General features: G+C 32.3%; 2 protein-coding genes across 3 annotated transcripts; one reads left to right on the top strand and one right to left on the bottom strand.

The window, feature by feature from the left end:
- The first annotated feature begins 2,159 nt into the window (after window positions 1-2,159).
- Window positions 2,160-6,234, top strand: LOC141689968 (uncharacterized). 2 transcript variants are annotated; one of them, XR_012562610.1, is made up of 6 exons: window positions 2,160-2,509; window positions 2,730-2,857; window positions 4,510-4,607; window positions 4,914-4,986; window positions 5,648-5,815; window positions 5,888-6,234. XR_012562610.1 is itself a non-coding variant. In XM_074494520.1 (5 exons), the coding sequence occupies exons 1-4, from the start codon at window positions 2,236-2,238 to the stop codon at window positions 5,766-5,768; spliced, it is 621 nt and encodes a 206-aa protein (XP_074350621.1). In that variant the 5' UTR covers window positions 2,181-2,235; the 3' UTR covers window positions 5,769-5,815; window positions 5,888-6,234. The 2 variants fall into 2 exon arrangements, 1 of the variants encoding a protein (XP_074350621.1); XM_074494520.1 differs by lacking the exon at window positions 4,914-4,986 and having other exon boundaries at window positions 2,181-2,509.
- Window positions 6,235-8,757: 2,523 nt separating this feature from the next.
- LOC141688977 (cyclin-dependent kinase inhibitor 3-like) lies at window positions 8,758-11,843 on the bottom strand. The gene is made up of 3 exons (XM_074493131.1): window positions 11,254-11,843; window positions 9,301-9,504; window positions 8,758-9,189 (listed from the first exon to the last, which is right to left on the bottom strand). The coding sequence occupies exons 1-3, from the start codon at window positions 11,673-11,675 to the stop codon at window positions 9,120-9,122; spliced, it is 696 nt and encodes a 231-aa protein (XP_074349232.1). The 5' UTR covers window positions 11,676-11,843; the 3' UTR covers window positions 8,758-9,119.
- Between the last annotated feature and the right edge of the window lie 2,833 nt (window positions 11,844-14,676).

Genomic DNA, 14,676 nt, shown 5'->3' with positions numbered 1-14,676 from the left:
GCAATCATGGCCTTTGATATGCATTATTAGCACTTCCACTACTCACCACAGCTAGCATTCATCTGTTCTTATATATGCAAATGAGAACAAAACTAAATTAACATTCAAGTCAAAATCTGCTTACTATCTATATGGTTCCTTTCTCAATTACCTCCAAGACATGCATGCACTACTGTAGGACCTCAGAAAATGAGTGTCTATATTATTTCGAAAAAGACTTATATTGGGATGTCAATATGTATATATACAAACTACATTTAATTTTATTTGTATGCAAGATATATAAAGAGCCCGTACTTGAGATTTCATGTGCCTGTGCAAAACTAAAAAAATGTGCCCCCAATTTTATTTATCAAAAATAAATACTAGCAAATAATACAACAATAATAATTAATCAAAATTTATATTTTTAACATAATTATAATTAAACTTAAAATTAAAAGATATTACAAGTACATAACAATAAGATAAAGTAATTATAAACAATAAGATAATCACCTAAAACATAATTCATATGTAAATTTATTTAAGTCTATATATAAACATTAATTAATTAAATAATTAATTAATATTTTAAATTAAATTTTTATTTAATATGTGAATATTACTATAATTTAAAATAAACTAATTACCTAAAAACTATATTATTTAGAAAATGATATAATGTACAAGTTGTTTAAGAAAAACTACCATTCCAGTATTTTATTATCAACACAAGTAGTTTATAATACTTATAAAAAAAAATAATATTTTTACTCTTCTAGTAATATTTTCCTAACTTTTTTGTTACTTATTTAATATTTAGGATTATTTTTAGGGTTTTTTTGAAAAATACCCGAGTCTAAATTTTTTTTTGCAAAATTACTTTTTAATTTGCAAAAATGCGGTTTTTTAGCAACCGAATCAACTACATGTAATTTCAAATCAACCAAAAAACTTTTATTCAACTAGTTGGTTGATTTTGGTTGATTCCGTATTTTTGCAAAAAAATCAGAAAATAGTAAAATCGCCAAAAAACTTAGAAAAATTAGTATTTTTGGTAAATTCTCTTATTTTTTTTATAATTTTATTCTAGATAATAATTCATAATTATTTTTAACCTTTCTTGTATTTGTATATTTTTTTATTAGATAAAGAAATGTATACTTGTTTTTATTTTTTCAAACAAATAAAATATATGTATATACACTTGCATCTTGAAAATATGTCCCTCAAATTTTAGGGTCGTGTTCCGTGGAACACTTGGAACACCCTGGGACACGGCTCTAGAGATATAGGCAAATGGTGAATGGTGATGGTGAGGATGGAGGAAGAAGCTAAGTCATGAAAGCACAAGTCATGACATTTAGGTTGTTTTGTAATGTTCAAGTGTTTGTTTACTATGATTTTGGAGTTTCTTACATGAAAAACTCTCACAAACATGCTAATTACGAGAAGTTGTGAAGATTGTAATGACTATTGACTAATGCATGCGCATGCTCTTGTGAATATTGTCCACCGACTAGCCATGATCACTCAACTGGGTAAATACTACTAGCAATATAGCATGCGGAGAGCGGAATGATTTGTTGAGCAACAGTAAAAAAGACAATGATAATATGGAATAATCACATTGCATGTTTATGTACATATGGGTGTCATATGTACAAACTACAAAGGAATATTCATATGGGTTGCGCCTTGCTTGACTGGCTGTGGAGTTAAATTTACAAGTTAGAAGCTGCACGTTACATATATGGGGTCTCACTATCCAAACATGACCCACAACCACAATTTCTTATCAACGCTACTGCTAACTAAATCATGCATGACCGGCCTACCATAACATCTGGTCTGCTCATCCATTGCCCCCTTCTACTTGAATCACCGTGCTTAGCCTCCCCCAATTTTCAAAGGAAATAAACAAAGTATGGGTTAAGTAATTTAAATTTCACCGGTCTCCAGATTTATTAATGATTTTTTTTTATTATGAATACAAATTTGATATATATTTTTATTTCAAAAATAAAAATAAATTAAAATATCGGTGTATACATGTAATCGAAAATTTTCTATTTTTTTATACTAAGATAACATGATATAATAATTCAAATATATGTCGAGATGGCCGAGTGGTCAAGGCGCCTGAAGTCTGTCCGAGTCCGAAAGGGCGTAGGTTCGAATCCTTCTCTCGACATATTTTTTCATCATACAGGCACTCTTTCTCATTTGGGCCTTATACTCAGAATTAGCCCAATGCCAAATTCATCCAATTTCCGACCCAAACCCAATCCCCAAACCTCTCTCTCTCTCCACCACCATTCTTGGATCTGCAGAGACAGGGAGAACATGTATTCATGGGTTCGTAAAAGTCTTTCAGTACCCATAAAGATGGAATCTTTTTCTCAAAATAAAACTACCCATCATTCAATTCCTCAAGAAAATCAAGATATTTATGGTGTAAATGATGATTTAATTCATCTTATCAGCTCCTTCACTCTTGATACTTTCAGAAACTACCCTCTTCAAGGTTCTTAATTTTTCTATATTTACATACAATATTGCTTCTTTATATGCTTTTGGGTGTTTAGTAGTGTTAATTTTCAATTAGGTATATGATTTATATTTTATGTTTATGTGTGTATTGATATTCTTGTTTGTTTTTGTGTTAAGGGTGTTTATTGATGAGTTTGTATGTATAGTTGTGATTTTATTTTGTTACTAGTTTTTAACTAGTTTTTAGTTTTTAGATGAAGAGGGAGGAGCTAATTGTGGTGATGGTGATGTTGATGATGATTCAAAAGCTTTGGGGAAAGTACGCAACGATTTGTCTGAATGGCAACAGCAGCACGCTATTCTTGTTCTCTCCAAAGCCAAGGTTTTTGTTTGAGTTTTAAATTAATCTCTCTTTTTGTGTGCAGTTCAATGAAATTAATGTTATTTACTATAATTGATATTTAAAGTTTGTGGCTTTGTATTTTCCTGCATTGGTGTTGGTGCTCTATTAGAATTCAAGATAGAAGATAGATTGTGCAAATATTCCATGATAAAGTTTGTGAAGAATAGGAGTAGGATATGTGAATGAGCATTCGTCTCTATATTGGTCACTGGTGAGATTAGAAGTTTAATTTTTGTATTATTCCGTACTATTTTCACTATGTTATTCAGTTCTACCAAAAACAGTGTTAATATCTTATGCTCTTAATGACCTTTTGAACCTCAAGGTTTACACCAATATACCCATCTGCCCCTGTGGTTTCAAAGTGTTCATTTTTTCCCCTTAAGTACTGAAAACTAGTATATTAATGCAGATGAATTTGTGTTGAACTTTATATCAGTCTTCTTTGACATTTTTATTATATCATGATTAAGGATTATCAAATTGTTTAAGTTCTCATCAAGTCATGATGCATGCCCTTTCAATGGTTCTCTTTTTTCTAATTAATGTTTCGTTTCCTCTCTTTTTTCCTTACGTATTAGAGGGGCAGCTATATATATTTATTGACGGTATTTATGTAATGTTGTTTGTGCCATCCTATAATTATGCTTTTTCTGTCCATTAATTGAAATTCAATCTTTATGTAGTTTTAGTCTTAAAGATGATTGTAGTGAGGACAGTGTTTTAGTGTACAAGATGATTGTATTTATCTTGTCTTGTCTTGCTGCCTGTGAGGAATTATTGGCTCAGCAATGGGATTTTAGTGAATTTATGTTTTTTTTGGTTGTAAGTGCCATTATGAAGTTTGCGGCTTTATATTTTCTTGCATTGGTGCTCTTTAAATCTGTGAACCATACACTTCATTTGGTTAGAAGGAAAGTAATGTAACGGTAGGTATAGACAAGTATGTCAACAAATTTTTGTTCTGATGTTGGAATAAAGTTCGGTTGCTTCTGTAGTGATTATACATATCAGTTATGGTTGGACTGGGATGTGCTCTTGATCTGAGTAACCACTTCAGATGAGAAAGAATAGCTAAAATACTATAAGTTGAGTGTATGAGACTTAAGACTCTTCATTCATTATTTCTTCTTTAGTAAACCGTGCTTAAGGATTCTTTAAGTTTTTTTATTCTCATGATTTATACTCTTCCAGTGGCATTTTCTTATACTCTCCAATGTCAGTATTATGTACTCCTCCAATGGTTGTACATTATACACTTGTAGTTAATGTTTCATTTTGTTAATCCCTTCGTATCAGAGGGGTAATTACACATATTAAGTTGGTGTTGTGGACTAAATTGTTGCATGTGCAGTTCTATAATCAGCTTTAGCTGTCTAGGGGTGACATCATTCCGCATTCTTCAAGTGTCTATTGTAATTCTGATTGAATCTTTATGTCGCTTCAGATTTGATAACTTTTGTATTTGGGACACATAATTTTAGTCAATTTGGCAAACAAATATTCCTAAATCTTGACATTAGTTTGTTGGCTGTTCTTAGCTTCCGCATTTAGGCTTTAAGATCTTGTCTCTGTCTAAGCTTGCTTTACTATATTTGAAGAAACTTATGCAGTGAACTCTGTCCTTTCAGGAACTGTCACAACTTAGATTCCAACTTTGTCCACGCTACTTAAAAGAGCGAGACTTTTGGAGAATATACTTTACACTAGCTAAGAACAATTTGGCTGAGTAAGTCCTTTATTTGCTCTGATGTTTGGAAGCTATCATTTTAGTCATCCTTGATGAGTGCTGTATTTCTCATTGTTGCTTTATTTTTGAGACTATATAAACCTATTTATGGGGTATTCCTATTTACTGTTTAACATGAATTTCGCCTGGAAATCTGAACACTTTTGGGTGGTGGCACCTACACATACAGACCTATATCACGGACACTTGTATTGATCTTTGAAAACTGATTCTTTTTTCTCCCCCTGAATAGATTTCGAAGGGCGTGGATGTTATTAATATCTATGAAATTAATTCCTGTTGTAGGTGAATCTTAGATTGCTAAATATTGCCGATATATAAGCTGAAAAGATCAGCAAAAATGAGGCCAAAGTTTTTTGTAAGTAAAATTGGTTCATCTTGACTTTGATTGGTTTCTTTTGTTTAGTTACCGGTGAATTATTGCAACTTGTAAATGGATTAGATTGCATATAATATGCGCTAGATGAAGCAGTCCACCTTTCTAAAGTTTCCAGGGTCAACTTTGATTGTGTGTGTACTTTCATATTTCCGTTTAGAAACTTGTTTCAAATTATCGGAAGTTGACTGAAAATATTTGAATTGTCACATTGTTCACCAAGAACGTTAAACATTACATCTGGATGATTCCGGAGGAACCGTGGCTAACTTTATCTCTGGAGTAATTTACAGGATATTCTTTCACAGATACACACTCAATAGATTTAATGCTCAATTGACTTAAGCCCACACTTTAAACCTACATCTCATAGTGTGCTATGGCTGAGGTGTATGAACATGATATATCTCATAAATGGTGGCCAGAAGTGCAACATGAGAGTAATTTGGTTACATTATGTGAGCGTGCTTAAATTTAGTTGTGTTACATGTACAGTTTAATTTCATTTCCATTTGTATCATATAACGGAACTATGATCTGCTCAGCTGCATGCGATATTAATTCATGCTTTAGATCTTTACCCTCATATTATTATTAAACTCGGGTTCATTATTTATGGTATCTTTTTCTGACAATTAATCAGATATGAGCTGCGAGCTGTAAGACTAAACAAGCTTAATCAGATGAAACTAGAGACACAGAATCTTTCAGATACTAGTTCCTATGAAGTTGAAATGTCAGAAACAAAACTAGCTACGACGTAAATTCTGGCTCCTTTGAACAGATGTTGAGGATCCCTTCATATTATGGCGTAAGTAAACTTCTTAATGCCATTTTTTTCCAGGTTTTTTCTGGGTTTGACATCTTATATCCCCTTCTGTAGATGGCTTGACATGACCAGTGCTCTTATCCGGGCCATATTCTGTACAAAAGAATTCAGATTTGGTTACATGCAAGTGTTAATTGGTAAACATCAAGGCAACAGAAACTTTAAAATTTGGAGAGAATCTAGGCGTCCAGAGATGATCATTATTCACACACTTCCTGGGCACCTGCATGGAAACCCAACTTAATAGTACCACTTAAGGCCATGACTTAATTATGGATTTTTTTTGTAGTTCACAAGTTATGGTTTTCCCATCGTGTGACTTGTAATCTGGCAAAAAATAGTGTTTATTTAGGAATTTTGGTTTTCGGCCAAGTTAAAGAATATTTCTTTGATCTGCTTCACTATGAATACAGCTTCTAGTTATAAGCCATCAAAGATTCTTTTGTTTTTGGTTTTGCAATGTTACACATCTTCAACACATTAAATTAGAATAATGGGGAAAGAATGTGAACATTTGAACCTATGACCTCCAGTAGGGAAGAGGAAGGAGTCTTACCATAAGTAGGTTATGAAGTACTAGTTGATATTATATATCTTGTTTTTTTCATTAACCTGGAAAGGGACAGCAGTTTGGAATCCAGAAATTTGTAAAAAAAACGTCTTAAATGGTGATGATTGGGCAGAGAATGAAGTTCATAGTTATACTAAAAGTGACATTCAAATATGTAGAAAAGCCAAAATTGATATGATTATGGCCCTGGAATGTAAAAAAAAACAGGGACAATTGCCAGCCAAGATGCCTGTCAAAACATATGTAACCAAATTACATTGGGAAAGGGAGACATTCACAAGAGAAGCACAGAGCATATTCACAAGGGAAAGAAATGCCAATTAACTTGATTGACAGATTTCAGATACATGTATTGTCCAGCACAATCTCTGCTTTTCTACCAGAATTTCTTCATAAACAAAGTAAATTTCATCCAGTTTTAATGTGTAATATTCTGCAAAAATGATTAACCAGTCATATACATCTGAGTTCACGTCAATAGCTAGGGATGGTTGTATTGTAGCCAACTTTTTGCAAGGCAATGCAATATAACCAAGAATATTGCGCAAAATAAATGCGAAAAGTTGAACATAACTACTGGTCGTTGTGGACTTATTACATGTGTATGATTATTAAGATTGTTTCCCTTTTTTCAGAAGTTAGTCCTCAAAATTTAGCAGAGGAATCAAAACCTAGTACTAGCACTCTTTCAAAACTGGTTTCAGAGGCTAAAGATTTTGAGAGGTCCTAATAATGAAGTATTGAATTCAAAGGCTCTCTGCTGCAAATAACCAGTTGTTGGGCGGTGGGTTGTGACTTTGACTGTTTTATTATAGATTAATGTAGCAGTATGAATGACGTATATCACAGGATAGCAAGGTGGTCGGTTTCTTCTTTATAACATCTTTTATGAGGTATCATAGCTACAGACTTGCAGGACATAAGAAATTAATATACACATTTTAGGATCCTGTTTATTACACAGGGACTAATTTCGAGTTGCCTCACTATGGATGGCATATTTTCGGTAGTTGTTTTGTTGAAACTCGCATAGTCCAAATTCTCAAACGCTTATATTAAAACCGATTCATTTGGTCTCAGATTTTTGAATACTTTCTTCAAGACTATTCATTCTAGTTGCTCATTAAAATCGATTCAATTCTTCTCCGATTTTCCAGTACTCCTGAGAATACTCTTCCACGTTGACTAACTTTTACAACAATACATCACGATAATCTCCATTGTTCATTAACGGATAAATGTGAGATTATATGAAATTACTCCATGCACAACTGCCGTCCGTGAGCATATCACATGAATTATATAAACTCCAATATGGCAGTGATTTCAATCTTATCTTGGAATTTTTACACATACAGCTACTGTACTGACCATTCCCTGTGAGTTATAGAAGTCCAATGTGGCAGTAGTTTCTATCTTGGAATACAAACACACACACACACACACAAGTATATGTTTTGTGTTAAGTTCAATTGTATACAGAACAGGAAAAATTCACAACCAGATCATAACCTAGTGAGTCTGAAAAGAGTTTGTATACATGTACAATGTATAATGCCATGTAGGCTGAAAAATGTACATCATCAAATCTAGGTGCACACAAGGTATAACAGTTACAAAATTTGATGCACACACTGCAAACTAGTACAACAATGTTACACCTTCAATAGGCAACAATTTAATCACACAAAAAACAGACTCCTTAGCTTTCAATATTCATCTACCTGCATTAAATACCTTTTCTTGATATTTCTGCCCCTACTCAGCAGCTTTACTATCAACCATAAGAAGTCTAGCAAAGTGACAAAACAATTGTCACAATAATAAAACCTACATACAAGGTCTAATAAAACCCATGACCACCACTGAGATTACAGCTTCTGAAATGTTTCAGAACCTGAAAACCCTCAATAATATGCCAATTTTTTCCGAGCCAAACCCCACCACAGAGGAACTAACACTACCTTTGCACCAGATTTTGAAAAACAAACAAGGGCCACTTGCACACTTCTTTAGTTCTTTGTAACTGCTTAGCTTTTAAGCAAGATGGAGACAGACAATTTATAAAGAGAGATTGAGACAGGGAATTAACAAGGAAAGATCGCCAGAGGTTTGAACTTGTGATAAAAATATCTAAACCCACATGAACAAGGCCTCTACTATCAAAATCCTGTCATCAACAAATTTGGTATGAAGCCAATAATGGTGTAAAAGTATCTTTGCATGGATTTGAAACTAAAGCAGCAGTCTGTTTATTATTCATTCCACTAAATAGACTTCATTACTTTCAATACCTGAGATCATACCCAAGAATTAAGTATGGCAAGATCAAAGATTATACAAACTCCAGATCATAATCTTGCTAAAAAAACATATCCCAGGAGATAATAGTACAAATTTAAATGCAAAAGATAAAGGGTAATTGTTACACAGATTCTTTGATGAAATAACCAGGTGACTCCTTTATGAGCATTTGTAAGTTACAATGGTTGGACCACCAAAACCTAAAGCTATATTATACTTTTCACATCTGCTTCCAAATAGGTTAGTGTCACCCTTTTGGGCCTGATAAGTCTAAGATAACTAAGTTACACATTTCAATGCCCTTGTTTTCCTTTTTACATAAGGTTCTTAAAGATGATACAAACTAAGCAACCACTACTCCTAGCTCTAAGCTCTAAGTCATTTAGCAGCAATATATGTCACCTGTCCTGCTTAGGGGTAAATCCTCACCCACTGGTACCGCCCTGGGAGGGGTATATCATTCACAACATCGAAGTTGTACCTGAAAAAAAATACTGATTAATTATACAATATATGATAATAAACTTGATGTAATTAACAGCAGGTACAAATGAAATTAGTAATTTGCTATAACATAGAGATTATAATGTACTTCTCAGTAAAACGTTTCTGTTGTTGCTGCTCGGCCAAGGCAAAGAACTCTTCAATCTCATGAGTAGTTGGAATATCTTGTTGCATGGAATTACGAGTTTCTCGATCAGATGCAGCTAAACTTCTCGGCTTCGTACTAGAACCAGGATTTGTAATACTGTCTGAACCCCTTATCAAGCTACAAGGTGTGCTTTCCCTGGTGCTCCTGTTGCAATATGCAAATACTCATTGATATAACCGATCTTACAAGTAATTTCAGCACTAGAAACATAGTATACTCCATTATTCTTTTATATCTTATGTCCCACAAATACTACATTTTCATAAGGAGCATAATACAAGTAAAGACTATAGAAAATGCACTGCAATTGTTAAGAAACTGCAATTATTGTTACTTGTAGTTCACCACAAAGGGCCCCACTCATATGATACATAATTGCAAACCACAAATGAGGCAGCAAATTAATAGCTGCATGTCCAATCACAGAGAAGAAAGCTTTTCAAGGCTTTCCAATTATAAATATTTCAGTAAATCCAAGATTTAAATAATAAGAAAGGAATTTCTATTTCTCTGTTGTATGCACTCAAAACTATAGAAAAGAAAACTTTGGATTCTCCTGATTCAAGCAATAAAATCATTATGAATGGATTGCAATAAAAAAGTAGTTACTATCTGAACCTATATTGACATTGATTTCGTTACATACGGCATCCAAATTTACACCAAGGTATTAAAGTGAACTCAGGATCGAGTTTGCTTGATGTAGAAAGTATTGAAGATACCATGTGGGACTAAGAGTGGTCCAATACCAAGATTATTAATCACAACTGCTATGCTTTTAAGTTTCTCGCACAGCATACCACAAAATTTGAAAACGTGAAAATTATCAAACATTTCAAGCCCTTCAAGTTCAGTATCTTAGTAAACTTAAGAATGTTCAGAGATCCCATGTGCTCTCAATCCACTTCAGTAATTTGACTTTTATACCTTAATTTACAACTCAAACTTAATGCCATTCATTTGATTTTTTAGGAAGGAAAAATCCCTAGTACTTAAATAGTTGCAAATTGCAATACTAACTCTGAATGTGAGTGTTCGTTGAGTGCGTTAAGTGGAGGAATCTATCTCACAATAGCATTTTGTAAATGATAAGAATCCCGCGGAAATGTCACAGAAGACAATATGCAGCTCAAGGAGCTACGCTAAACCATGTACCCATGCAAAAGCAAATTATAATAGAACTAAATAAAAAGAAGGTATGGTGGAATCACAGGGAAAAAAATCTAAAAATATGACACCAAAAAATCTTCTTCAACTGCACTACTTTATTTTATTCTATTTTTTCATAAGTTCAACTGCACTACTTAACAGGTGAAACACTGAATGAAAGAAGCCAGTACCATAACCAAAAAGAGTTAAAATATTTGTTAATTTTATATACATGCAACAACAACCCTTTCTTTTCCCTCTGGTGTAAGTTAATTAGTTAAGTGGTACCTACCACCCTACAATACCTATGCAAAAGCGAAACAAAAAACAACTCTTTCTCCAATAAGGAATCAATATCCTCCTAAAGAACACTTCTTCAAAAAAAACCACCAAAACCCCCAAAATCATGTATCAAATCCACAAAACCAAATCTTAAACTTACAAATTCAAACATATAAAATCAAAAAACCAAACCCCTCAAATTTGATAAAAATATTGAAAGCAAAATCATTTTAACTACCATTTAAACAAACAACCAAACCCCTTAAATTCATAAACATCAAATCTTTAACTTACAAAAACTTAAAAAAAAATCATTTTTATGAAAAACCAAAACACCAAAAAATCAAATTTTGTTAACACATATTTACATAAAGCAAAAACCAAACAAAAACATGACATGCATACACTAGCATATACATATATACATAAAAATATAATCAAGCAAAATTGAAAAAATTATACCTTTCTCTAGCATCAAACTCCAAATTATTCTCCCCAAAAGAAGCTTCCACACCCAAATCAAAACACCCCGCATCCTCATTTCTCCCATTCTCACACCCCTTTTCATCCCGACCCGACTCCGACCCGACATGACCCGAATTCAACCTTCTTGATTTTCCCTCCAAATCTTTCAAATTCCCATCTGGGTTTTGTTTAAAACTCTCTTTTGCACCAGATTTTAGAGTCTTTACAGCATCATTAGTCTTCTCAAGCCTCCTATTTCTCAATTGAAGATAACAAGAAGAGTCTTGAATTGAATTAGCAGCTTCAAGTTTCTGTAAAGCAAGGGTTTTTGCACGGGTTTTAACACCAAGAGATGATTGCGAGAGCTCCATCACAGCTATGTCACTTGTTACTTTGGCTTTTCTCATGTACTTTCCCATTATTACTCTGTGTTTCTTGGCTTAAAAAGTGATAAAGATTGGATTTTTATATATGTTTGATAGAGAGTTGGAGAGAGAGATGAGGAGAGAGAGGAGGGAAAAAATGAGAAAGGGGGTGGGTATATAAAGAGGAGTTGGTAAAGTTTTTAGGGTTGAGGTTAGGGGAATAGTGCCCTCCAATATGTACTTTTTGTGTGTCTATATTTCACACATGTACTGGAACTAGTTACACATATTCTGTGATATTTTATTTGTGCCTAAAATTTTTAGAAATTATTTTTGTGAAATTTATTTGTGTCCAAATCATTTTTATGGATTACTTTAAGAGCAGTATAAAAACGAAAATTTTCATATAACATAACCTTTTTTTATATTTTTTATCTTTAGAATTATTATACAGAATAAAAAATATACCAAATTAATAACAAAAATTAAAAACTTATAAAAGAATCTCAAAAAATAATAATTGGCTAGATGTGGGATACCTTTCTACTAATTAAAAAATGTCAAACTTTGTTTAATTAGTTTCATTTTAAATTTTCGATATGGTGTTAAACGTTAAATTTGGGGGGAAAATCGGCCATCAAGAGTTGGGACCATTAAAATTTGGAAAGTACGAACATGCAGTAGTTAATAGGCGTATAAATTATATTTAACTTTATCAACTAACAACGGCTTACTAAATTAAGTTTATAAACCGTAAAATGTAAAATCTATATATAATATTAAAAGAGTAATGATAGGTATCCGAAATGACATGACATAACATACACGTGTCAAGTTTTGATCTGGAGGCGTATATGCATACACGCGTCGTTCATATTATTATTAGGAAATTTAGTAATTACCTACTTGACACATCAGTATTTGAGAAAAAATTTGGGGAAAATATTTGGTTACCATTGTTATTAGCGACGAGAAAAAACGGAACCGAAACCGAAAAAACTGAACCATGTTGTGTCAATTCGGTTTGATCCTGATTTTTTTTCAAAAATTCGGTCTGGACCGAATATATCGAAATATATATATATAGAGAGAAAAATTCTATAGAGACCATTTTTTCATCGGAGACCTTGGAGACCATGTATGTTCTGCAATCAAAACATTATAAAATATATTATTTTGTGAAGTATATTCTACGAGTATCACTAATTCATTAAAATTATTGAAGATCATGTAACTTTAATAAGTAGAATGTGTATGTTCTGCAAACTGAACAAATGTTCTGCAAACTTAACATGTTTTGCAGAATAAAGTATTTTTGTAATGTTTTATATGCAGTACATATATGTTATTCAAGATTTTGAATAAAATAAGGATCTTTGTAGAGCATGATTCACAAAATAATATGTTTTACAATGTTTTTATGCAATATTTAACTTGCAGAACACAAGTGGTCTCCAAAAAAAGTGATCTCCATTATATATATATATATATTCAGTTTGATTATATCGCAAAAAAAATCGGTCTGGACCGAATAAACCGTATAAACCAAATCATAAATACTATAATTTTTATATTATATACATTTACATATATCTTTGAAATAATAATCATAATTTATAATTGTATTTATACACTCTCTATAACTTATTACTTTAATGATCATTTAGATTTTAAAATTCTTGATTTAATTTATTATAAAAATATTCAAAAACGATTTTGTCCGTTGTTCAAAATTGGACCGAACCGAATAATTTCAGTTCATTTTGGTATGGTCCATAACACTATTTCGGTTCAGTTCGGTACAAGAAAAAATAATATTTCAATTTTTCGGTCTATTCGGTTCGGTCTGGTTTTGGACCGAATCGATCGAATGCTAAGCCCTAACTGTTATTGTAAAATTTTAGCTCTTAACTATCATCATCATGTAAATTTTTAGCTAAATGGTCTCATATAACTATAATGATGATGAGAGAGAACTAGATAATAATGAAAGAGATCATCTTGTTATTATATATCATAAACAAAGTACAAGTAAGGCTTATATAGGCTAGTAGAATGGATGTTACAAGGAAAATGGAGAGCCAAAGGTTACTAGTAATTAAGATAACCATATGAAAGACTAAGAGTCGTCTATTAATACATAACACTCCCCCTTAGATGACTTATAAGAACACCATGCCTCGTTAAAACCTTATTAGGAAAAACCCTGTGGGAAAAACCCTAGTGAAGGAAAAAGAGTACATGTGTTAAGCACGTGTAATAATGAGCGTATTATATCTCCACCTCATTTTGACATGACTATGAATATGAACATAGATCTCGAAGTCTGCACATCCCGATTATGTGTACTAATTTCTCGAATGGAGTGGTAGGAAATGCCTTTGTAAAGAAATCTTCTGAATTCCTTTAATCATCATTCCTTGCAAGTGATGATGCCTCGTTAAAAATTGCATGCAACAATTAAATTCATAGCAAAAGAAAATCTCCACTTAATTTATTCAATTTTTGATTCCCTATCACTTTCCGCCTGCAAAATTAGTTAGAACTGTATAAAATAGGTTAGTCGAGATTGGAAAAAATTATCATTTTGAAACTTTAAGATTAACACGCTCTTAATTTATAATTATGTCAAAACATGTATAATAAAACATGTTTTAGTTTACTTAGATATAGTACTTCGGGACCGAGAATTTCTTCTCCCTTTTCTCTTGGGCGGAACGGATCCTTATTCTTTTCTAATGATCGTACAATCATGGTTTACACACAGGATATGCCTTATCCATAATAAACTGTTTAAGAATCTTTTCAATATATAAAGATTGGTGGACAAAGATTTCTTAGATAAATGTTCAACTTGAAAACCAAGACAAAGTTTTGTTTTACCCAAATTCTTCATTTCAAACTCTCTTTTCAAATATCCAATCGTCTCATGGAGTTCATCTGGAGTTCTAATGATGTTTAAATCACCAACATATACTGCAATGATAGTAAACCCTAATTTTGTCTTTTTAATAAAAATACATGGAAATATTACATTATTAGTATATCCATCTTT

Source organism: Apium graveolens, chromosome 10 (genome assembly GCF_009905375.1).
Source record: "Apium graveolens cultivar Ventura chromosome 10, ASM990537v1, whole genome shotgun sequence".
Lineage (NCBI taxonomy): Eukaryota > Viridiplantae > Streptophyta > Magnoliopsida > Apiales > Apiaceae > Apium > Apium graveolens.
Note: the sequence above shows the minus strand (reverse complement) of the source record. Positions and strands in the feature narration are given on the sequence as shown.

Excerpts from the sequence above, each read along its gene's own strand:
- LOC141688977 (XM_074493131.1), bottom strand. The coding sequence starts at position 11,675 with ATGGGAAAGTACATGAGAAAAGCCAAAGTAACAAGTGACATAGCTGTG. Across the intron at positions 9,505-11,253 it reads GAGTTTGATGCTAGAGAAAG|GAGCACCAGGGAAAGCACAC; the intron begins GTATAATTTTTT and ends ATATTGCAACAG. Across the intron at positions 9,190-9,300 it reads CAGAAACGTTTTACTGAGAA|GTACAACTTCGATGTTGTGA; the intron begins GTACATTATAAT and ends ATTTTTTTTCAG.
- LOC141689968 (XM_074494520.1), top strand. The coding sequence starts at position 2,236 with ATGCCAAATTCATCCAATTTCCGACCCAAACCCAATCCCCAAACCTCT. Across the intron at positions 2,510-2,729 it reads CAGAAACTACCCTCTTCAAG|ATGAAGAGGGAGGAGCTAAT; the intron begins GTTCTTAATTTT and ends TTTAGTTTTTAG. Across the intron at positions 4,608-5,647 it reads GCTAAGAACAATTTGGCTGA|ATATGAGCTGCGAGCTGTAA; the intron begins GTAAGTCCTTTA and ends ACAATTAATCAG.